The sequence below is a fragment of the Rhipicephalus sanguineus genome, chromosome 4 (assembly GCF_013339695.2).
Source record: "Rhipicephalus sanguineus isolate Rsan-2018 chromosome 4, BIME_Rsan_1.4, whole genome shotgun sequence".
NCBI lineage: Eukaryota > Metazoa > Arthropoda > Arachnida > Ixodida > Ixodidae > Rhipicephalus > Rhipicephalus sanguineus.
In genome coordinates this window covers 144,518,525-144,538,610 of record NC_051179.1, presented here as the reverse complement: position 1 = coordinate 144,538,610, position 20,086 = coordinate 144,518,525, and the positions used below count along the sequence as shown (strand labels likewise).

Here is a 20,086-nt window from a genome sequence, read left to right as displayed (position 1 = left end):
TCGCGCAGATAGTTTGGAGTACATTGCTCTCACAACGATCACGTTGTAGCAAGCAGGCGAATAAGCATAAACTGTCGGCGTTCAAACAAAAGAGGAATTAGTTCGCAAAATACGACCACTTACGGAGGCGCTAAAGGCCGGCAGTTTTTGTAGCGCAGTGTGCATGGAGCGCATATGATGGTTTCCTGTTATTAAAAATACACGCATTGCTACAAGCTTGAAATTTCTTCACACGAAATTTTATAAAAAATAGAGATAATGCTATCGTGTGGTCGTTTGTAATTAATTACAAACCAATATCGGTTTAAAAAATGGACATGTTTCAGTGACGTAATTGTGTCTTAATATAGGATACTTGCTTAATTGTAACAATATATTTTAATCACAGTGCCACGAAGAACTGAAAGTATTGTCCTGAAAGTAAATTACTAATTAAGTTCACGATGGATTTCTAAAATTAGGCGAGCTCTCGTCGCCATGGACTTGTCACAAAACACATACATGGCGGCGTGGTTTCTCTCCACCGAGACGTGGCCGGGTCCTTACATTTGCATCTCTCGAGTAAACTCCTCGTGGGAGGAGATTTATTTTCACGTCTCGCGTGAAGTGGGGTGAGCAACAGATTATTTTCGAACTTACGTTCCGTGTTTTGCAGTAGTTGAAGCTCCAGTTGTTATTGTTTTGACGGTAACTCTTAGGAATGTTATCTGCCTTATCGATGAGTTTGAAATTTTCGATAGTCGCTCCGAAGGGCCGCACATGAGGCGAAGCGTAAGGCTAAGCACCTGTCGTGCATATGTGCTGTAGCTTGTTTACATATTGCAGAACGTCTGTGAGGTGCTCAAATTGCAACCTCTTGTGCCAAAGTGCTCGACGCAACGTTTGTGTTCAAACAACTTTATTTTGTAACATGAATCACAACCATACATTACGACACACTGACTACATTCACACATAATTAACACTCTCGTGCTCGAAAACATCCACGGTGCACGAGACAAAACATTGTTCGCGAAATTCATTACAAAGCACATTCACTGTGACAAGGTGATTGCTACAAAAACTACGTAACAAGGCGGCACACAAAACGAACAACGCATCTTGTGCAATCGCACTTTGAACATCCATTTGACGCCCCAAAAAATTACGTATGTGGATGTTTCTAGACCCGAAAATATGAAAATCCGGTTGGTCCTTAGCATATGTTCACGAGGCACAGATATACCATCTCTGTGCTGTATGTTTCTGACGTTCCAAGAATGTCGAATAATTATAATCTTCGAGTTACAACGTGAGTAAAATAACCCAAAGCAACTTGCATATTCTACATTGTTTCCTTAGAAGTACTGTTCATTTTATATGCCATCGCTTTGCCGAAACGTGAAAACATGGCAAGCAGGCTGCCAGTGCTTTCTCCTCTTTCGCAAAAACAAAAAAGCCCGTCATTCTCCAACATGAACACAAATAAATACAATCTTTAAGTCACAGTGCAGCAACAACAGCATTCTTTTTGTATAGTAAGCTGCTATTGACGTTGAGCCGTGCAGTTATGTTTATTCGCTACCGCATCCGGATTCTTTCACAGCTCTATTTAAATACATGCCTTGAAACGCGACTTGAACATGCCAGGCAGCCAGTTTTCCAGGCACTGACCATTGGACGGTCACGCTCTTTCGAGAAACAGGTCACTTCCGAAACTAACGGTCGTTGAAGTAAGCCGTACTTGCTACTCCACATTGGCGGAATTCTTTCACTTGTATGCGCAGCCCTCGATCACGGTCCTCTTCGGACCAAGGACTATCCTCAGCAGGACGCTTTAAATAGGTTTAACCTAGGACCAACAGCGCGTTTCTAGCCAACGCTCAGAGTCAGAGGTTGCTGAAGCTGGTTGCCAGCACCTGTTAGCGTAGGCGCGCCTTGAGCTGGCTGTTGCGGAGATGCCGCCACATATACAGGCTGTTGAAAGGCGTAGTACGGTCTCCTCTCGACCAGTGTCACGGGAGGCCTGGCGTACACTATCGGTGCGAAGCCCGGCGCCTTTCCTGTCCCGGCGACCGCGGCTTGTAAAGCGGGGTTTCCACGGGCCACGTAAACGGGTTGCGACGCCCTTAAAGCGCTGGCTCCAGACGTCCTCACATTTCGTGGTACAGCGTACACGGTTTGGAACTGTTGCGGCGAATACTGCCTGATGAGACCGGCTGCACTCGGGTGGTACTGTACTTGTCCCGACGGCAGTGGGCCGGCAGCGTAAAATACGGGCACTTGTAATCCGAGACCGGGTTGTTGACCTCTGGTGTAAGCCTGCTGTGCAGGGACTTGCTGTACGTAGGTAGGCTGTGTTTGCTGGAACTGTGGGCTACCCTGTGGTGTATATGAAGTTACTTGCACGACCTGTTGCTGGGGTGCTTGCACGAGACCTTGCGGAAGGAGAACGTTTGCAGCGGACCCGCCCTGAACTTGAGCGCCGCCAACAGGAACCGTGGTAGAGGTCTGTGCAGCGGCTGCCGGGCTAACAGACTTTTGCTCTCCAGAAACGCCTGGTGAACTAGCAGCGCTTACGACGGCACCCTGCACTCCGTTTTTGTTAGCCTGGTTAACGGTGGAAGGCACTGGCTTTGCAACGGACGTTACCCTTAGTACCTGACCGTCTGGCGTTGTGGGTACGTATGATGTGGCAGTCAGGCCTGGCCTTCCTGGCAAGGAAGCTGACGCGACTGGTACGTACGTGCTGACTTTGTACACACCTTGAGTTCCTTGCTGGGTAGGTGGTTGGCTAGCTGGTACGACAGATTTTGGCTGATAAGGTATAGGCCCTGTCGCTGGGCTCAATATTATTTGCCTCACGATTCCAGGCTGCTGAGACTGGGGAGCGTAGCTCGGGAAAAGGGAAGGTTTCTTCGCCGCTGGAACGGGCGCAGAAACCGTCGCCTTCTGTGCTTGAACGCGCGTAGGCCTCGGTGTTTGTGGAATCTGGAGAGGCCTTTCAGAAGCGGCATTTGACTTTTTGGGCGCCACGGCTACTCGGGTTGGCTGCGATGCCTTCTGAGCGGGCAAAACAATGTCGTCAGGAATAGTTTGCTTCAAGGACAATATATTGCCTACGTCAGGGAAAGGTCCATTCTCTTGGACAACTTGATCGTGTCGAATGCTCAAGAAGAAAGGAGCAACCGGCAGCGGAGGTTGCTTTAATCCATTCTTATTCGTGGGGACTGGTGGAGAGAAATATATACGTGTGTGGGCCTGTCCTATGTGTGGCCTCTGAGCAGCCTGCCCTTGAGGAACGCTGATTGGCCTAGGCTGCTGAGCGATTGGTGAAGCTTCTGACGGTTTGCTAGCCCGAGAAGGAGTGGGGGCAACAGGCGGTCTTCGAGCACCGGGTTTGGCTTGTGGTGCTTTTGGTGCAACGAAACTCTGTGCTTGTGCAACACTGGGAACAATCCTTGCGGGGGCGGAGCCAGGTCCAGGTTTATTTTGACGGACAGGTTGCCCCACAACATACTGACCAGCGCCTCTGAGTGGAATCCTTCCAGCTGTCTGGCCAGAAACAAATGTCTGTGGTGTCTGTGGTTGGCTCTTTGCAGCTGCGACCTGCGGGCGTTGCGGTACCGTAGGCTTGGAGAGAGCAGGCTGAGTAATTTGTGGCACCAGTACTCCTAACTGAGGCAAGCGTGGAGAGGCGGCTGCATTGCTTACTGTGTGACCTTGCGCTTCCGGTAAATAAGGAACTTGCAGTCCCAAGGACTGTATATATGCCGGTTGTGTCTGGGGCCCTTGTGATACATTCGGTCGCCGCTTTGCTTGGTTTAGGTTTGGTCTAATTGGCGCACCATCATTATACGTGGGCCTGCTGGGTCCTGTGGCAGCGCCAGATGTGGCAGTTTGCTGTGTTTGTCCAGCGGACACGCGCGAGCCTTGCACACTTTGAGCTTGTGTCTTTGCGGTAGCCGTGTCTCTATTCTGTGTTGGCCCAGCTGGTAGCTGAAGCGCAGGAAGTTGATATTTGCTTAGCTCTAGGCCCAATGACTGAAAATAGCTTGTCTGCTTTTGAGGCTGTGAACTTTGTGCATTTGGGTGAACTTGACTGACAATAAATGGTTGAACTTGGAGGCCTAGAGGTTCCAAGAAAGCAGGCTGTGGAACATATGATGGCGGTACGCGAGGTCTATTGGTTGACGAAATGGGGTACTTCGTTGTAGATGCTGATGGGTGAGATTGCGGCTTGGTACTGACACCGGTGTTCGGCGGAACACCTTCAGCGCTTGGCTGCTTTGCCAATGTCCCTATCGTGTGTGTGTTCGAAGGACCATTAGGAGAAACATTTGAAAAAGAGCTTGGGTGTTGAGAGAAGGCAGAGGGAGGAAGCCTTGGCCTTGTTTCAGGGGGTGCGGCGTTGCCTTGTAGAGGGGTGGACAATCCGCTCACTGATGTTTCTGAAGTAGGTGCACCAGTGTTTGTTGACTGAGGCCTAACTGTTGTGTATGGGGCGCGACTTGTCTGAGCGCTGTAAGACACGGCAGTGTTCTGCTGGTCTCTGTTTACACTCGTTCCGGCCAGAGAATCAGTACTTGTAGCATATGTGGCTACTGCTGCGGGGTTTGGTTGCGTTAACTGACCCGGCTTTCTAGTCTGTCCATAGACAGCTGCCTGTGATTGAGGAGGGTTACTTGGAATAAGGAAACTCGGAGGAACGGCCAGTTCTGGTCTCTTTGTCGTGGAGTATTGGGGAACTTCAGAAATCTTAGATGTTTCGGATGGTTGTGGACCTTGGAGAAGGCCTCCGCTGCTAGAGTTCTCAGAAACAACTTTATCTTGAGAAGTTTTTGTTTCGGGCACGGTTTTCTGAGCCGAGGTGTTCCCTTGTTCCTGCCCGGGCTCGCCGACCAAAAATACGGCCACTGGATTAGCTGGCTGATTTGGAAGAGGCGGATAATACGGCTTCTGTGTCGTCGGTGGTTGCGTTGGCTTCGGCGTCGTAGTGGTGGTGATTCTGGATATGTCGAGCTCGGGAGTCAAGGGGAAGAATTCTTCATTTGCCGTTGGTGCGCTCGTAGGCTGTCCTGCTGAAGTGTCTGTAATCGAGGTTCTTGGTCCTTCTGTAGGAGCCTGTGTCGGTGCCCTTGTTTTATGTTGTGGGTCATAGCCAGTAAAGTAGGATTTCCCATCCGCACCGGATGAATCAGTGACACTACCGGAACTGATTTGCGTTCCACTGGACAGGCTTGGACCGCTAAAGCCCGCTTGGGTTACCGCCTTTCCTGACTGACTTGTGATTTCCCCTGCAGTGACTGGCATGGCCTGCGCACCTTCAGTGACTGCTTTGTGACCTTCAACTGGCGGACCATCGGTCAATATTGGTTCGCTATATTCAACATGACTAACTCCTCTTGCCACATCGCCTGAAGTCCCTGGCGCAACACTGGGCCCCAAGTTCAATTTCGCACCGTAAGAAGTTGTAGGTGACAAGGTGGAAAATGACTGAGAGGTTGAACCAGAAGTTCCAGGCGCCCCTGAATCTTCATTGTCAATGGTAATTGTAGCTGCGTTGTTTGGACTTAATAGACTGTCAGTTGTGACATGAGGAATTCTAGTAACTTCTGCGGTTTGCTTGCTAACACCCGAATCAACATTTAAATTGTGCTGGTTTTGTAATAGCTGCCCCTCCAATGACTCGCTTTGCGCTGCGACATTGTGAGGTAGCAGAGATGCCTCTTGGCCAGGCTCCTCTGTGTTTGATGAATCTGGCTCATCACTTAGGGGTTCGTCGTACTCCACAGTGGAAATGGCGCTTCTGTCAGCCGATTCTGTAGACGGTAGCGTCACTTCGGCAACAAGAGGCGACTTCGTGCGATAAGTTGTAGAAGCGGGGGCAACGTCGGTAATGTAAGCTTCGTGTGTCGTCTCGTAGGCCGTTTCCTTATCGACAGCGATTCTAGTACTCGCAAAATTTGGTGCTCTATAAGCATACCGAACATCGTTATATTCGGTTCCAGGTGGTCTTGTCACGGGTCGTGTTTTAGGCCGTTTGGTGCGGCGAGGTTTCGCTGGCCGGTTTAGCACCCTACCTGTGGTTATCGGTTCTGAAGTTGTTGGTGGCTGCTCTGTCATTGGCACAGGTTGGTGCGTGCCCTGTGGCACACGAGCTCCAATACGTGCTCCGAACTGTGCCGTTCCGGAAGGTCCTGCGTTGGTATCCTCAAGGAACACAGGTACCGCGGTTGTAGTGTCTTGTGGTGACGGTGTCGTAGTGGTACGGCGCTTGCCACCTCTGCTACCGGGCTTACGTCGCCTGCCTGAAGCTCTTCCGGGAGCTTTCCCACTGGATGTGGCATGGCGATTACCACTTATGGGCCTCGGAAAGTGGGGCCGCCTCAAATGAATATTCGGCGTTTCTATGACTGGATGGCTTGGTTGTTCGTTTTCATTAGTGGGGGGTATGTTTGCACTGTTTATGTCTGAATGAGTTTCTGGTGCCATAGTGGTTGTTTGCTGGACCTGGTTGCCTTCGGTGCTAACCCGATCTGAGGGCCGTAACCTTCTGTGTCCAACTGTGGTGGCAAAGCTCGGTGGCCGGGCAGGAAATAGCGGTCGCTTTAGAGGGAGCACCGGTGTAACATGCGGCCTTCTTGGTAAATGCACAGTCGGTAACGTTTGTGTAGCTACAGTTGCATCAGGTGGCGACGCGTGTTCTCTTGTGCCTGAGAATTCCTTTACAGTTTCAGTGACGGTTTGCATCGTAACTGCATGGGGATTTTCAGTCGTGGTGGATGGGGCACTTGTAGAGCTTGATGGCACAGACATGCTTGATGGTGACGTCTCGTTTGTAGCCTGCGCGTTTGTAATAACGGACGGCTTCACCACGGTTGGGCTCTCGGGAGTGAGCACGCTATCTTGCAAACCCTGCACATCGGTACCCCTGGAGCTGGCTGTAGGTGACGTCTCAATGATGGCTGCTGGTGGGTTCTCAGGAGTAGGTACGCTTTCTTGCAAACCTTGCGCATTGGTGCCCTTGGAGCTGGGTGCAGGTGAGGGCTCAGTGATGGCTGCTGGTGGTCGCTCAGGAGTAGGCACGCTCTCTTGCAAACCTTGCACATCGGTGGCCGTGGAGCTGAGTGTAGGTGATGGCTTATTAACGCCTGCTGATGGGCTCTCTTGAGTAGACACGCTTTCTTCGAAGCTTTGTGCATCGGTTGCCGTGGAGATGGGTGTAGGTGATGGCTCATTAATGGCTGCTGGTGGGATCTCGGGAATAGGCACACTTGCTTGCAATGTTGGCGCTTCAGTACCCCTGGAGCTCAGTGCAGGTGACGGCTCATAGGTTACCGCTAAGGTGGGCGTAAGTGACGGCGCCTCGGTACTGACTCCTTGTGCAGCCCCTGCGTTTGTGCTAATTTTGCCGAGCAGCGAACCTTCACTTGGTTCAGGGGCCAAACCTTGGTTTGTCGGCACGTTTTCTATTGAAGCTACGTCATGTGCTGCTTCACTTGAATTGATTACGACCCTTGACGGAACTTCTGCCAGCGCTGCGCCGAGTCCGGGTTTGCTTTCGTTAACAAAGTGGGTAGTTACGCCATCATTTTCAGCCAGAACTTGTGGCGTCTCTGCAGAAACAGGAAACTCACCAGGTGCATTTTGGTTGAGAGACTGTTCTGTGAGTGCGCCGGAAGTACTCGCAAATAACGTCGCTTCGGTGGATGAACTTTCGGCCGATGGCGCAGCTGTGCTCCTGTGTACTGTAGTGGCGTTCAGACTTACAGGGGTCAATGTTAGTTCGGTGGGCACTATGTCAGGCATTGGTGTTTCAGTGCTCGCTTCGCTGGACGCGACATCACTTACAGTGTGGTGACCAGTGGAGACGATGCCACTCGTTGGAGCAGTTGCCGCGGTAACAGTTTGTACTTCAACAACGTTTGGTTGTGCGGCCTGAGAAGCGTTGTTTTGGTCTGCAACGCTGTCAATGTCCTGCTTCTTGTCAGACGACGTGGTAGCGCTTAACAAAGGACTTTCTTTTAGCTTAGGCGCCACTGCTGGCTGTGAGGAGATCTGAATTTCTTTCACTGTCGCGTATCCAAGTGCTGGAAGCGTGGCTGTTGAAGGTCCCACAGGCGATATGCTTACGCTTGAAATGGGAAGTGGCGTGTGTTTGACGGCTGCCGAGAGGACGCTGTTTCCAATCGTAGATGGTAGTGCTGGCATGCTTGGACGACTCATTCGAATTCATCATCTGGCTGACGACCTTCGCAATATTTTGCTCTGCTGGTTTTTCTACGTCACTGGAATTAGGCTCAGGTACATCAACGCCGCCCAATTCTCTATCGTCTTGTTCGTTACTACCTGTCTTTGACGAAGGCGTAGTGATCTGCGCCTCTGATATCATTGAAGGTGACGCGCCTTCATTGCTTCTGGGAGTTGACGTCATAACGCTCTTGACGTCAGTTAGTGGTGCTGAGGTTGTGGTAATTTCATCATCATCAGTAAATGTAAAAGTTACTGCCACAACATACCCTGTTCCAGTACCTTGGGACTTCTGTGGCTGAGTTTTGCTGTCGTTAACTGTGGATTCTCCTCCACTTGGCACTGAGGCGTCGCCAGGTCTCCTTTCAGTTGGTTCATCAGAGGGCGCATCGTTTTGTTCTGTGAGGTTCTCCTCGGATACATTTCTTATTGCGCTGCCCAATGCTTTTTCAGATGTTCCAACTTTACCTTCAGTAGCAGCAGGACTAGAAGCACCAGCGGCCGTCGTATTAAGCGTGACGTCAAAAACCACAGGCTTTCCATGAGGACTTTTATTCGCGGTCGAATCATTGTCATCATCCTTGCAGTCCTCTTTCGTTTTTGACGATGTAGTGCTGCCGCTTGAGGGTTGTCCAGTTTCATTTTGAGGTGTTTTCAGAGTTTCGCCGCCTACGTCTGTTTCCGTTGGTCCTGTGCCGGGTGTCTCCTTCTCGTCTGCTGGCGTCTCCGAAGAAGTAGCTATGCCACTGACATCAATGGGTTCGTCTGAGTTCCCGCCTTCAACGATGAGAGCTTTCGTGCTGTCCGTGATGGTTGTGGAAGGCTTGGGCCGGGATGGTGTACTGCTATCATTGTCGGCAGGCGTCATAACAATGCCGCTGACGTCAATCGGAGTTTTCGCATCCGTGACATTGATGCTTATTCCATGAAATTCGGGCTTTGGGTTCGCGCCTGTCGGCTCTTCCAAGTCATTAACAGCTAACTTGTTTTCATTGGACGTGCTGAGTGAGTCTGTACCGGTAACGAACGACGTTGATGAGTCGTCCGCAACAATTTCCTGCGTGCTTTTAGGTTCGACACCTTCAACGGTTCCACCGAGAGAGGAAGCCATTTGGTAAATTCCTTCGCCAGTGGAATTCTCGCTAGGTCTTTTTAAGTCACCACCCTCACCGGTAATTTTAGTCGATAAATTAGATGAATTTTGTGTCGTTTCGTTGCTTGGATGCTCTAATAACTGCGTTTGATTCTCGTCTTTACTGACCTTCGGCAATCCCACAGCGGGCGTTTCGGCTACAAAAGCAGCCGTGTCAGACGGGAAAGTACCTTGACTTGCAACATTTCCCAGAGAGTAAAACACACCCACATCTTCCGGACTTCCGTAGCCAGGGATGACGCTTTCTGGCATAGCTAGTTCACTGTAGCTTCCAGGGCCCGAGAGTGGTAAGTTTTCTTTTGGCACTTCTGACGGCACACCATGGTCGATGAGTACAACACCTGCACCTTGACCTGTACTTTCAACCGCCGGTTGAGAATGGCCGGCCACTTTCTGACTCATCAAAAGTGGCACGCTTGCTTGTTCAGCTGCGGCAGCTTGCACGTGACCATCTGGAATAACACCAAGGTCTTCTTGTCCGGGTTGTCTTCCAGCCACAATCTCAGTCTGCGTGTTTGGCTGCTCTGATGAGCCGTTCTTTCCGGCACGCAGCTTTAAGGCAGCGATTATCTCTGCCTCTGCGGCTTCACGGCTGACAGTGTCAACAACTGCATGTTGCACGCCTTGACCATTTGAGTGTAAGACAGCAGTAGAAGCCCCGGAATTTTGCTCTTGTTCATTAGGACGTACTAATTCGGTGCCGTCTTGCGCAGGCTGCGCATTCACAACCGTTTTACTTTCTTTTGCTTTGTTATCACTGTCCTTAGAGTTATCCTTGCAGTCTTCAGGCGATTTTTCTGAAGCGGCGACACCAGTATTTCCTGATAAACTTCCACCACTTTTAGTTATATCACCGGAGCCTAATCCAGTTGATTCGGCTGCAACGTGCGACAGATCACTGGGATTCATTTTGCTGGCAACTTGCTCATTTCCTTGCGGTATATTATTGGGGTTAACAGCGAGTGATTGGCCTCCTACTAGAAGCGCCGAAAGTTCCGATGATGTAGTTATAGAAGCATCCGCTCCTCCGGAGCTACCTGAATCGGGGCTTTTACTACCACTGCTGGAACTGCTCCCAGCAGAAACCTCCTTTTGCTGCGAAGAAGGCGACTCGGCCAGCTGTTCTTTGGTTATAATATCGACATCAACTGAACTCCTTCCGGTAACTTTATCAGCACCCGCACTAAGTGGCAGAATTGTAACCATACGCGTAGGCCCACTAGCTGGTGCGTGAATGCTGGGGATCAATTTTTCTGCTTTTTGTTGTGAATCCTCAATGTTCGCAATAAGGGCAATGCTATCTTGTGATGGAGTGACCGCAGCCGCGCTGGACGTTACAGGGCTTTGATCGCCTTCGTTAAGGTGAGAAATATGGGAGGCGTTCGAAACTGCTTCGCTTCCTTGTCCCCCTGTAGAAAGCCTTGCTTCAGCATTGGCATTGGATGCTTCGTTTATTGCAGACCCTACTACTGTAGCTTTGACATCATCGCCTTCAATTTTGTTAGCGTCACCTTTGGCCGCATTGCTTTGTACATGCTCTTCTTCGTCTTCATAATCCTCATCATCTTCGTAGTCTTCGTCATCTTCATCAGAAACATGTTTAGGCACATCTTGGGCTCCTTGCGAAGGCGCTGGCTGTTTGGCTGATGTCTCGGCAGCAGAGTTAGCGGCCGATGAAGCTACTTCCGATTGCATAATGGACACAGCGTCTACGGTACTCGAAGGCTTTGCCGCGTCTGTTTTTGTAGTTTTGTCTTTGCAGTCCTTCGAGTCCCCAGTCTTAACGGTTGCCTCCCCACTTGCTATCTTCTCTTGCTGAGGCACGCCGCCTTTAGGGAGGTTGCTAGCCGCGGCACCTCCAGCTGTATCCTGTACTCCAACGGTACTGCCAGCTACGACTGCCGCGTAGTTACTTGAAGGTGGCACATTGGAACCGAAGTCGGGCTCAGAGAGAAGAGCCTTGTAGTTGCTTTGCAGCTCCGGCTCCTGGCGGTAGCCACCGCCGTAAGTCGGCATCCAAGCCTCGCCTTCCTCCGGCGCTGTAGGCTTGCCGTCGAATCCTGCACTGAGAAGCGGGCTCTTTGTGCCCGAAGAGCCCGCGACAAGTTCTTCGCCCTCTTCGGAAACCGCGTCGTCATCTCCTAGTCGGCGCTTCTGGTGTATCACACCTCCGAAGTCGTTGATGAGACTGGCCACGGCGTCGTCGGAGCTGCTTTCGCTCGAACCGGGATCCACCGACCCGGCTACGTCGGACCCAGCAGGAGCGGAGAGCCTCCTGCGGCCGCCGAAGTTGGACAAGGTCTTGAATAGGACACCCTGGCGCCGGCCTGCGGCGCCATTGCTGACCGTTTGGGCCTCCACGAAGAGCGCAGGTCTGCGGAGCTCCCTGCGACCAATCAGGCCACTCGGCTCGGTGCCGCCGAGAGAAGCGGCGAGGGAGACAGCCAGAAAAGGGAGCAGCAGCCACACCTGAAACAGATAGGAGAGAGGGAGGGCGATTAGATGATCTGAATATAGACTAAGAGATTGGCAAGATGCAAGCGCAAAGAAGTAAAAAGAAGTTTGAGATGAACGTCGCAGCCTAAGAAATTTCGTCAGCTTGTATAATGTCTAATTGCTCAATTTATGACCGAAGTTCCTCCTCCTTTCTGCTACGTAGCTGAAAGTTAGAATAGTTTTCTTTTGTGACTTTAGTATTGACGACGCTTGAAAAACGACGAGCCACATCTCTGACCACGTTAGAGCTCATAACACGTCTTGAATTATTTATTTTGATTTGTTTTATGCATAATGTCGTCAAGGTACACACATATATAGCAGCGGGCAAGGATTGAAGTGATGCGTAGAACAGAGGCAAGTAACACAAACTTCAACGATTCATGCAGTATGCAGAAAAATAAACAAGAACATTTTATTAAAAGGCCCAACGTAGATAAATCATCGTTACTGGTACAAAAGCGACCAAAAAGTAACGCAAAATGTGAAGCAAAATGGAATAAATTTGCCAGTGATCGTAGTTATTTGCAGCGCCACCACCGGGGATTGAAAAAAACGAAAAAGTTTGGCCTCCGAGATTTTTGCGAATACGAGACTCGAAATGACATTTCACAGTTTATGTTGATTTTTGTACGAATATGTAGCAACATAAGCTAGTCTTAAGAAACAAAGGAAAACCGATACAGCTATAAAAGGTGACACTAAGAATAAAAACCCACCATCCACAGCTGCGATTCGAACCCGGGCCGTTTGAGTGGGAGGCGGGCATTCTACCCCTGCACCACATTGGCGGAGCTGCGCGCAGCTCTTAAACGACGACACAAGCGGATTGACCCTGTTTGGGCTTCACTTTTTGTGCATTGGTGCTGCGGCCGTTCCGAGCACTCCTCTGATCTAGTACACTCTAACCGTACTGTGCCACAGCGGCTGGCAAAATCGTAATCCTCGTAGTGTTGATGTCAGCGTGCTTGCTGCGTGGCGTCAAGGCAAGCTTGAGATGCTTGCTATATTATGACTTATAGTAGCTTTGAGCCTTGCTCTTTAGATGTTGCGGGCACGATTTCCTTGATTTGTGGGCACGCGTAAGTGGTATAGCCCAACCTTATCTAGTAACGTTGGTATAGCCTGCCTGATGTCTCATCGTTGGGTTCAGGGAGCTAGGAAAGTGCCAATTTTCACCTACCTATAACGATACACTGCTGTAGCAGCAGGTAAGCAGAAGAATTTGCGGGCACCACAATTCCGCTCACGTATGCTGATCAGCTCACCTTCGACAAAACGCCACGTTTTCACATCGCAATCTATGCAACACGGTATTTCCAGCAGCAACAATCCGCACATGGGCCTCCTTGCCGCCGCCACCCTTGCCAGTGTTGCCTAACTTGCCTAAGGTGCGAATATGCTTGCAGCGGGAAGAAGGTATCTCTCATTGAAAACGAATCAGTCCTCCCTGTGTTAATCAATCTGCAAGCTTACACCTTTAATAACGTCACTTCGGCACATAAACTTGCCTTAATTTGCCTTTACCACGTGCCCTTGTCCTCGGCGTTATTTTTCCCAATCTAACAGAATGAATGCTGCTATATTTAAATGAAATCGGTGCCCGCTACATTGTACAGCAGAGTCCCGCGAAATGGACATTATTTTGCGACTCCAAGCCGGCACTTCAACTAATCAGCAATTACACAAAGGAAGGAACCGGATACGGTCCTCTGGTGTGAGACATAAAGAATATGTCAACTGAGGCTTCTCAATCCGGAGATACCGTTGCATTGCAATGGATTCCCAGTCACTGTGACATAGCTGGGAAAGAACAAGCTGGCACAGAGCCCCGCTACGGCGGTCTAGTGGTTATGGCGCTCGACTGCTGACCCGAAGGTCGCGGAATCGAATCCCGGCCGCAGCGGCTGCATTTTCGACGGAGGCGAGGATGTTTGAGGCCCGTGTACTTGAATTTAGGTGCACGTTAAAGAACCCCAGGTGGTCGAAATGTCCGGAGCCCTCCACTACGGCGTCTCTCATATCATATCGTGGTTCTGGGACGTTAAACGCGAGATATTATAATTAAGCTGGCGCAGAAGCAAAAATGGCGCACTCTAGCGGTGAAGTCATTTCAGTTGACTTTTCCCGATATGACAAGAACGGCCTGCAGTCTGCACTGGGCAGACCTTGAAATCGAACAAAAGGGTCTGATTGTTGGTCTGTAGTATTCTTGTAGCAACAGAAAGGCAACCGCTTCAGATTGTGGCCGAAACAAATTATCTAGGCAGCCGTATTATGGATAGTTCAGCAACCGACGCGATTCGTAACAATGGCTATGCACTATTTATTTCCTTTACATGGCAATTTCGAGCTGCATTTTCACTTCCCAATTACGCGGGCTAGATTCCAGCATCGGCCCGCTATAATTGCACAATGGAGCGATAAGTTTCAGAGCAGATTCCGCTGCAGTTATGTTTCGCAACACAAGCGTAACATATTACGTGATCCCTGCGTCGAAAATCATTTGGCTCCTTCGGCAGTGGGCCTGCGCACGCTTGGCACTCCGTGACTGCGTTAGAAGGTCTGGTCTTAGTTACATAGGCATCGGAATTGCAGTTTGAACGCTTGCGAGAATACGGCAGCGCAGAGCTTCATTTCGGTCTTTTAAAAGTCTTAATCGCTCGTTGCGCGTGCTCTAGTAAACGGCCCAGTGAATGTCCGCGTGCGCTGCGGTTCCTCCGTGTTTCCCACGGTTTACTGCACCATCGACTCGTCGTGAGAAGCGCTGCACGCCAGCCGGCGCGCGCACCGTCGGGCGCCATGCACGTGGCGACCTTGCCTCTCTCGTGACTTTGCCAAGCCATTCGAACTAGAGACGTATCAATTATTGTCTTGCAGAAGCGTGCAGTGCGCGTAAAGTTGTATGTACACCTATGTTTTCCCGCCCACGACATATCAGCAACAGCTCCCCCCAACCTCCTGCGGGCACTTCGATAGCTCTTTCATCTCCGCCAATACGGCGCGTTGTATCTTCAGGGTTAATGGATTTGTTGGCTGTATCCACACGATGCCGAAACGAGTGGGCTAGGAGAGGACGACGCGCGGGTGCTCGCCTTGGCGGCTTTTGTGTGGGAACAATACTGCGTCCTGGTTCGTTTGTTCCGTTCCTTCGATTCGCGTGACCCTTTGAGGCGGCTCTTTCAGGGACGGTCGTGGAACCGACGAAATAGTGGTATGCAGTTTTCCCTTGACACCGCAAGATGTGGTGGTTATTCGTATCTGTGTGGATATGCAGCTTTTGAGCGGTCACACTATTAGCATACCTCTACAAAATAATGATGACGGTAATAATAATAATCAATCAATCAATGATTTATTTAACGTGCCCAGGAACAACCGTAAGGTCTTTGTGCTGGCGCACGCAAAAAAAAAACAACAAAAATAAACAATACAATACAGACAGTTTTCAGAAATAAAAAGAGCAAAAACACATAGACAAAGAGAAATGAACACAAAAGGGGAGGAGTAAAATAAGACAACACGAGAAATATTGACGGGGCATAAAAAATTAGATTGCATATATACAACTATGTGGAAAGACTGAGAAGGGAAAATAATAATAATAATAATAATAATAATAATAATAATAATAATAATAATAATAATAATAATAATAATAATAATAATAATAATAATAATAATAATAATAATAATAATCAATCATTTATTTAACGTGCCCAGGAACAACCGTGAGCTCTTTGTGCAGGCGCACGCAAAAAAACAATAAAAATAAACAATACAATACAGTCTTCAGAAATAAAAAGAGCAAAAACACGTAGACAAAGAGAAATGAACACAAAAGGGGAGGAGTAAAATACGACAATATGAGAAATATTGAAGGGGAATAAAAAATTAGATTGCACCTGTACAACTATGCGGAAAGACGGAGAAGGGAAGACTGTACATTGTTCCATACTATGTCAAAACTGTGCAAAGCTCGGATAAAAACAATGATTGTGGACTATGAAAAACGTCATCAAGAAAATTAATATTCTAAAGACTTTGTATTCTGTGAACGGTAGAGTGTTTGAAGAAGCAGGCGGGTACATGAAACGGTCTGTTTTCTCTGGTTAACTTACGCGGAATTCGAAAATTAACACAATTGAGAAGTACAGGGCAGGATATGATACCGTGGACTAGCTTCTAAAGAAATAAGAGATCAGAACGATTTCGTCGGCAGTGAAGTGGTGGCAGTGATAATGATTCAGCAGTATTTGAACGAGATCCAGAGTCACTTTTAGCAAAGCGATGGTTATATATGCTGAGGAATTTTTTCTGGAAATATATGCTGGTTACATAATCAATCAATCAATCAATCAATCATTTATTTAACGTGCCCAGGAACAACCGTAAGGTCTTTGTGCAGGCGCACGCAAAAAAACAATAAAAATAAACTATACAATACAGACAGTCTTCAGAAATAAAAAGAGCAAATACACGTAGACAAAGAGAAATGAACACAAAAGGGGAGGAGTAAAATAAGACAGCACGAGAAATATTGAAGGGGAATGAAAAATTAGATTGCATATATACAACTATGCGGAAAGACGGAGAAGGGAAGACTTTGTACATTGTGCCATACTATGTCAAAACAGTACAAAGCTCGGATAAAAACAATGATTGTGGACTATGAAAAATGTCAAGATCAAGAAAATTAACATTATAGAGACTTTGTATTCTGTGAACGGTAGAGTGTTGGAAGAAGCAGGCGGGTACATGAAACGGTCTGTTCTCTCTGGTTAACTTACGCGGAATTCGAAAATTAACACAATTGAGAAGTACAGGGCAGGATATGATACCGTGGACTAGCTTGTAAAGAAACAAGAGATCAGAACGATTTCGTCGGCAGTGAAGTGATGGCAATGATAATAATTCAGCAGTATTTGAACGAGATTTTTTAGCAAAGCGATGGTTATATATGCTAAGGAATTTTTTCTGGACTCGTTCAATGGTGTTACCGCTGGATTGAGCAATGCCATTCCATATCACGGACGCATACTCAAGTTGCGGAAGACATATTGCCGTGTACAATTTGTGTAGGGCCATGGGAGACCTGAATTCTCGAGATATTCTACAAACACATCCGAGAGAACGAAGGCCCCGCATAGCAGCACGCTTAACGTGAGAAGAAAAGTTTAACGCGCTGTCAACAACAACACCAAGATCACTGATCTCATAAACCTTGCATAAGGACACAGAATTGACAGAGTATTGAAATGACACGCTAGATGTTTTGCGAGTGATAGACATGAATTTTGTCTTCGAGGCATTCAGAGAAAGGTTATTAGCGTTGCACCATTCGGAAAAAGAGCGCAAATCTGACTGCAGCAAGCGACAGTCGTTAACTGAATGAATTTCCTTAAAAATCTTGATGTCATCGGCATACAAGAGGAAAGAAGAATTACGAATGGCAAAAGAAACGTCATTAACGTAAATTAAAAATAGGAGTGGGCCTAGTACTGACCCTTGAGGGACCCCACTAGTCACTTTATACAAAGAAGACGTTTGGCCATTTACCGCTACATAACAATATCTATTGAGCAGATAGCTCTGCAGGAGATTCACAACCGACATGTCAACATCAAATTGCGCAAGTTTAACCATAATCAGTGTGTGGCTGACTACGTCAAAAGCCTTGCTCAGGTCACAGTAGAGTACGTCAACCTGTCCTCTCTGAGAAATAGGTGTGGAGATCTGCGTCATGAAACTAGCAAGATTTGTGGTAGTTGAGCGGCCAGCAAGAAAACCATGTTGATTAGGAATCAATGAGCTTTTAACACTAAAAGACAATATTTTGTGAAGAGCCAGCTCGAAGATCTTTGATGTGGCACATAGTAGAGAAATCGGGCGATAATTAGAAACATCTGTTTAGAGCCCGACTTAAATACTGGGAAAACACGAGCAGTTTTCCACATGCTAGGAAATGTGGAAGTGTCCAGGCAGTTATTAAATATCGTAGTCAGTACTGGGACAAATATACTACTATAAGCTTTTAGTATGGCGGAGGGGATGCCATGTGGGCCACATGATAAGGATGGTTTTAAGCACTTAATGCATTCGCAGATAAGATTTTCATCCAGCGACAAAGCACTGGGTGAGCGAACTGCCTTAGGCTGTCTGATATCAGTGCTAGAGTCTGAGGCCTTATAAACGGATGAGAAATGTGCGGCAAAACAGTCAGCGACGGCATGCACTTCTACCCCATTTGAGTCTAGTAGTCTGAAAGACTCTCCGCTTTTGCTGGACCGTTTACGTACATACTTCCAAAACTCAGCTGGCCTGTCAGAAGCGCTTTTTCTAAGAATTCAATATACGAACTATGATCCCGTTTATATAGGCGTTTAGCGAGAGTTCGAAAAAAGCTGAACTCTTCCTTCCACTCGCTCGATGGAGAACATTTAGATTTCCTGTGTGCGTGATCTTTATGCTTCAGTGCACTGATAAGTTCAGATGAGAACCAGTGGGGATATTTACGTTGTTTATGTGTGTATTGGGGAATAAAATTACGCATGCTGCTCAGTACAAGCTCCGCAAACTGATCAACCTGGTCATCAACATTCGGTTTGTCAGTAACCTGTGACCAGTCAACGGTGGACAAGTGATGATAGAGGCCCGTGTAATCACCTCTCTATAATAATAATAATAATAATAATAATAATAATAATAATAATAATAATAATAATAATAATAATAATAATAATAATAATAATAATAATAATAATAATAATAATAATAATAGGTGAAAAAACAACACTAAAGGACCTTTCCTGCACTTCGGTTCCTCTTTTCTCTCCGCTGTAAATTTGATTTGGTCTGTTTTTCGTTTGGATCGAAGATGCGAGAGTTGCGTTCCCTCCGTAAGTGGAGTCAATGTGTCATTAACTTTCTACCAGGGATCATAAATGGACGCGTTGTTCCAGTAAACAACTGAAACATGCGGGATCTCCTTTCCGGTTGCTTAATGACATATACAAAACCTTAAAATTGTATGCCCACTTATAATAAGGATGTGGCGTCCACAACCCTGATAACATCATCATCATCATCATCATCATCAGCCTGTCTACGCCCACTGCAGGGCAAAGGCCTCTCCCATGTTCCGCCAATCAACCCGGTCCTGTGCTTTCTGCTGCCACGTTATACCTACAAACTTCTTAATCTCATCTACCCACCTAATTTTCTGTCTCCCCCTCACGCGTTTACCATCTTTTGGAATCCAGTCAGTTACCCTTAACGACCACCGGTTATCCTGCCGACGTGCTACGTGCCCGGCCCATATCCATTTCTTCTTCTTGATTTCAACTATGATGTCCTTAACCCCCGTTTGTTCCCTGACCCACTCTGCTCTCTTCCTGTCTCTTAAGGTTACACCTATCATTTTCCTTTCCATCGCTCTCTGCGTCGTCCTCAATCTAAGCTGAACCCTCTTTGTAAGTCTCCAGGTTTCTGCTCCGTAGGTAAGTACCGGTAAGATGCAGCTGTTATATACCTTCCTCTTGAGAGATAGTGGTAGACTACCATTCATGATTTGATAATGCTTGCCGAATGAGCCCCATCCCATCCTTATTCTTCTAGTTATTTCACTCTCATGGTTCGGCTCCGCGGTTACTACCTGTCCTAAGTAGACGTACTCCTTTACAACTTCCAGTTCAAACGTATATGTCTTCTGTTGAGGGCAGGAAAATAAGCATCTAGTTTTACCACCAGCGACGCCAGTTTCTTAAAATGGTGTCGATCCTACGTTTCAGCGCTTTGTCACGTCGAGCAAGATTTGCCTAAATTATGCGGGCACCTTAGGCCTCGTGAGCATTCATTACACAGGAAAGGGAATGCTTCCGCGCGCGTTGTAGTCCGCCAGAATTGCGTACATTTGTTCATTTTTAATGCGCACCTAATTTAACGTCCACTTTCTTCAGTGCTCAACGTTTTCAGGACTAAATGGAGTGTTTCACAGAATGAAAATCTCCACTGCAAACTCCCAGACATCAGTACTCAGGCCATCGCCGTTTCTTCAAGTTATACCCCTACATATGAGCGAACCGCCGAGCATCTACCACTACACCTAGCGTCCTCGCACAGAGATGCCATCTTCACGTTATTGACCAAACGCACCTTTGTATATGCAGACCAAGTGTACCCTGATAAAAACAGGCTGAACGTATT

The 20,086-nt window shown here is 47.9% G+C and overlaps 1 protein-coding gene across 1 annotated transcript; it reads right to left on the bottom strand.

Moving 5' to 3' along the window:
* Positions 1 to 890: 890 nt before the first annotated feature.
* On the bottom strand, positions 891 to 7,806 carry LOC125758119 (proline-rich protein 36-like). The gene has a single exon (XM_049414926.1). The coding sequence runs from the start codon at positions 7,789 to 7,791 to the stop codon at positions 1,852 to 1,854; it is 5,940 nt and encodes a 1,979-aa protein (XP_049270883.1). The 5' UTR covers positions 7,792 to 7,806; the 3' UTR covers positions 891 to 1,851.
* Between the last annotated feature and the right edge of the window lie 12,280 nt (positions 7,807 to 20,086).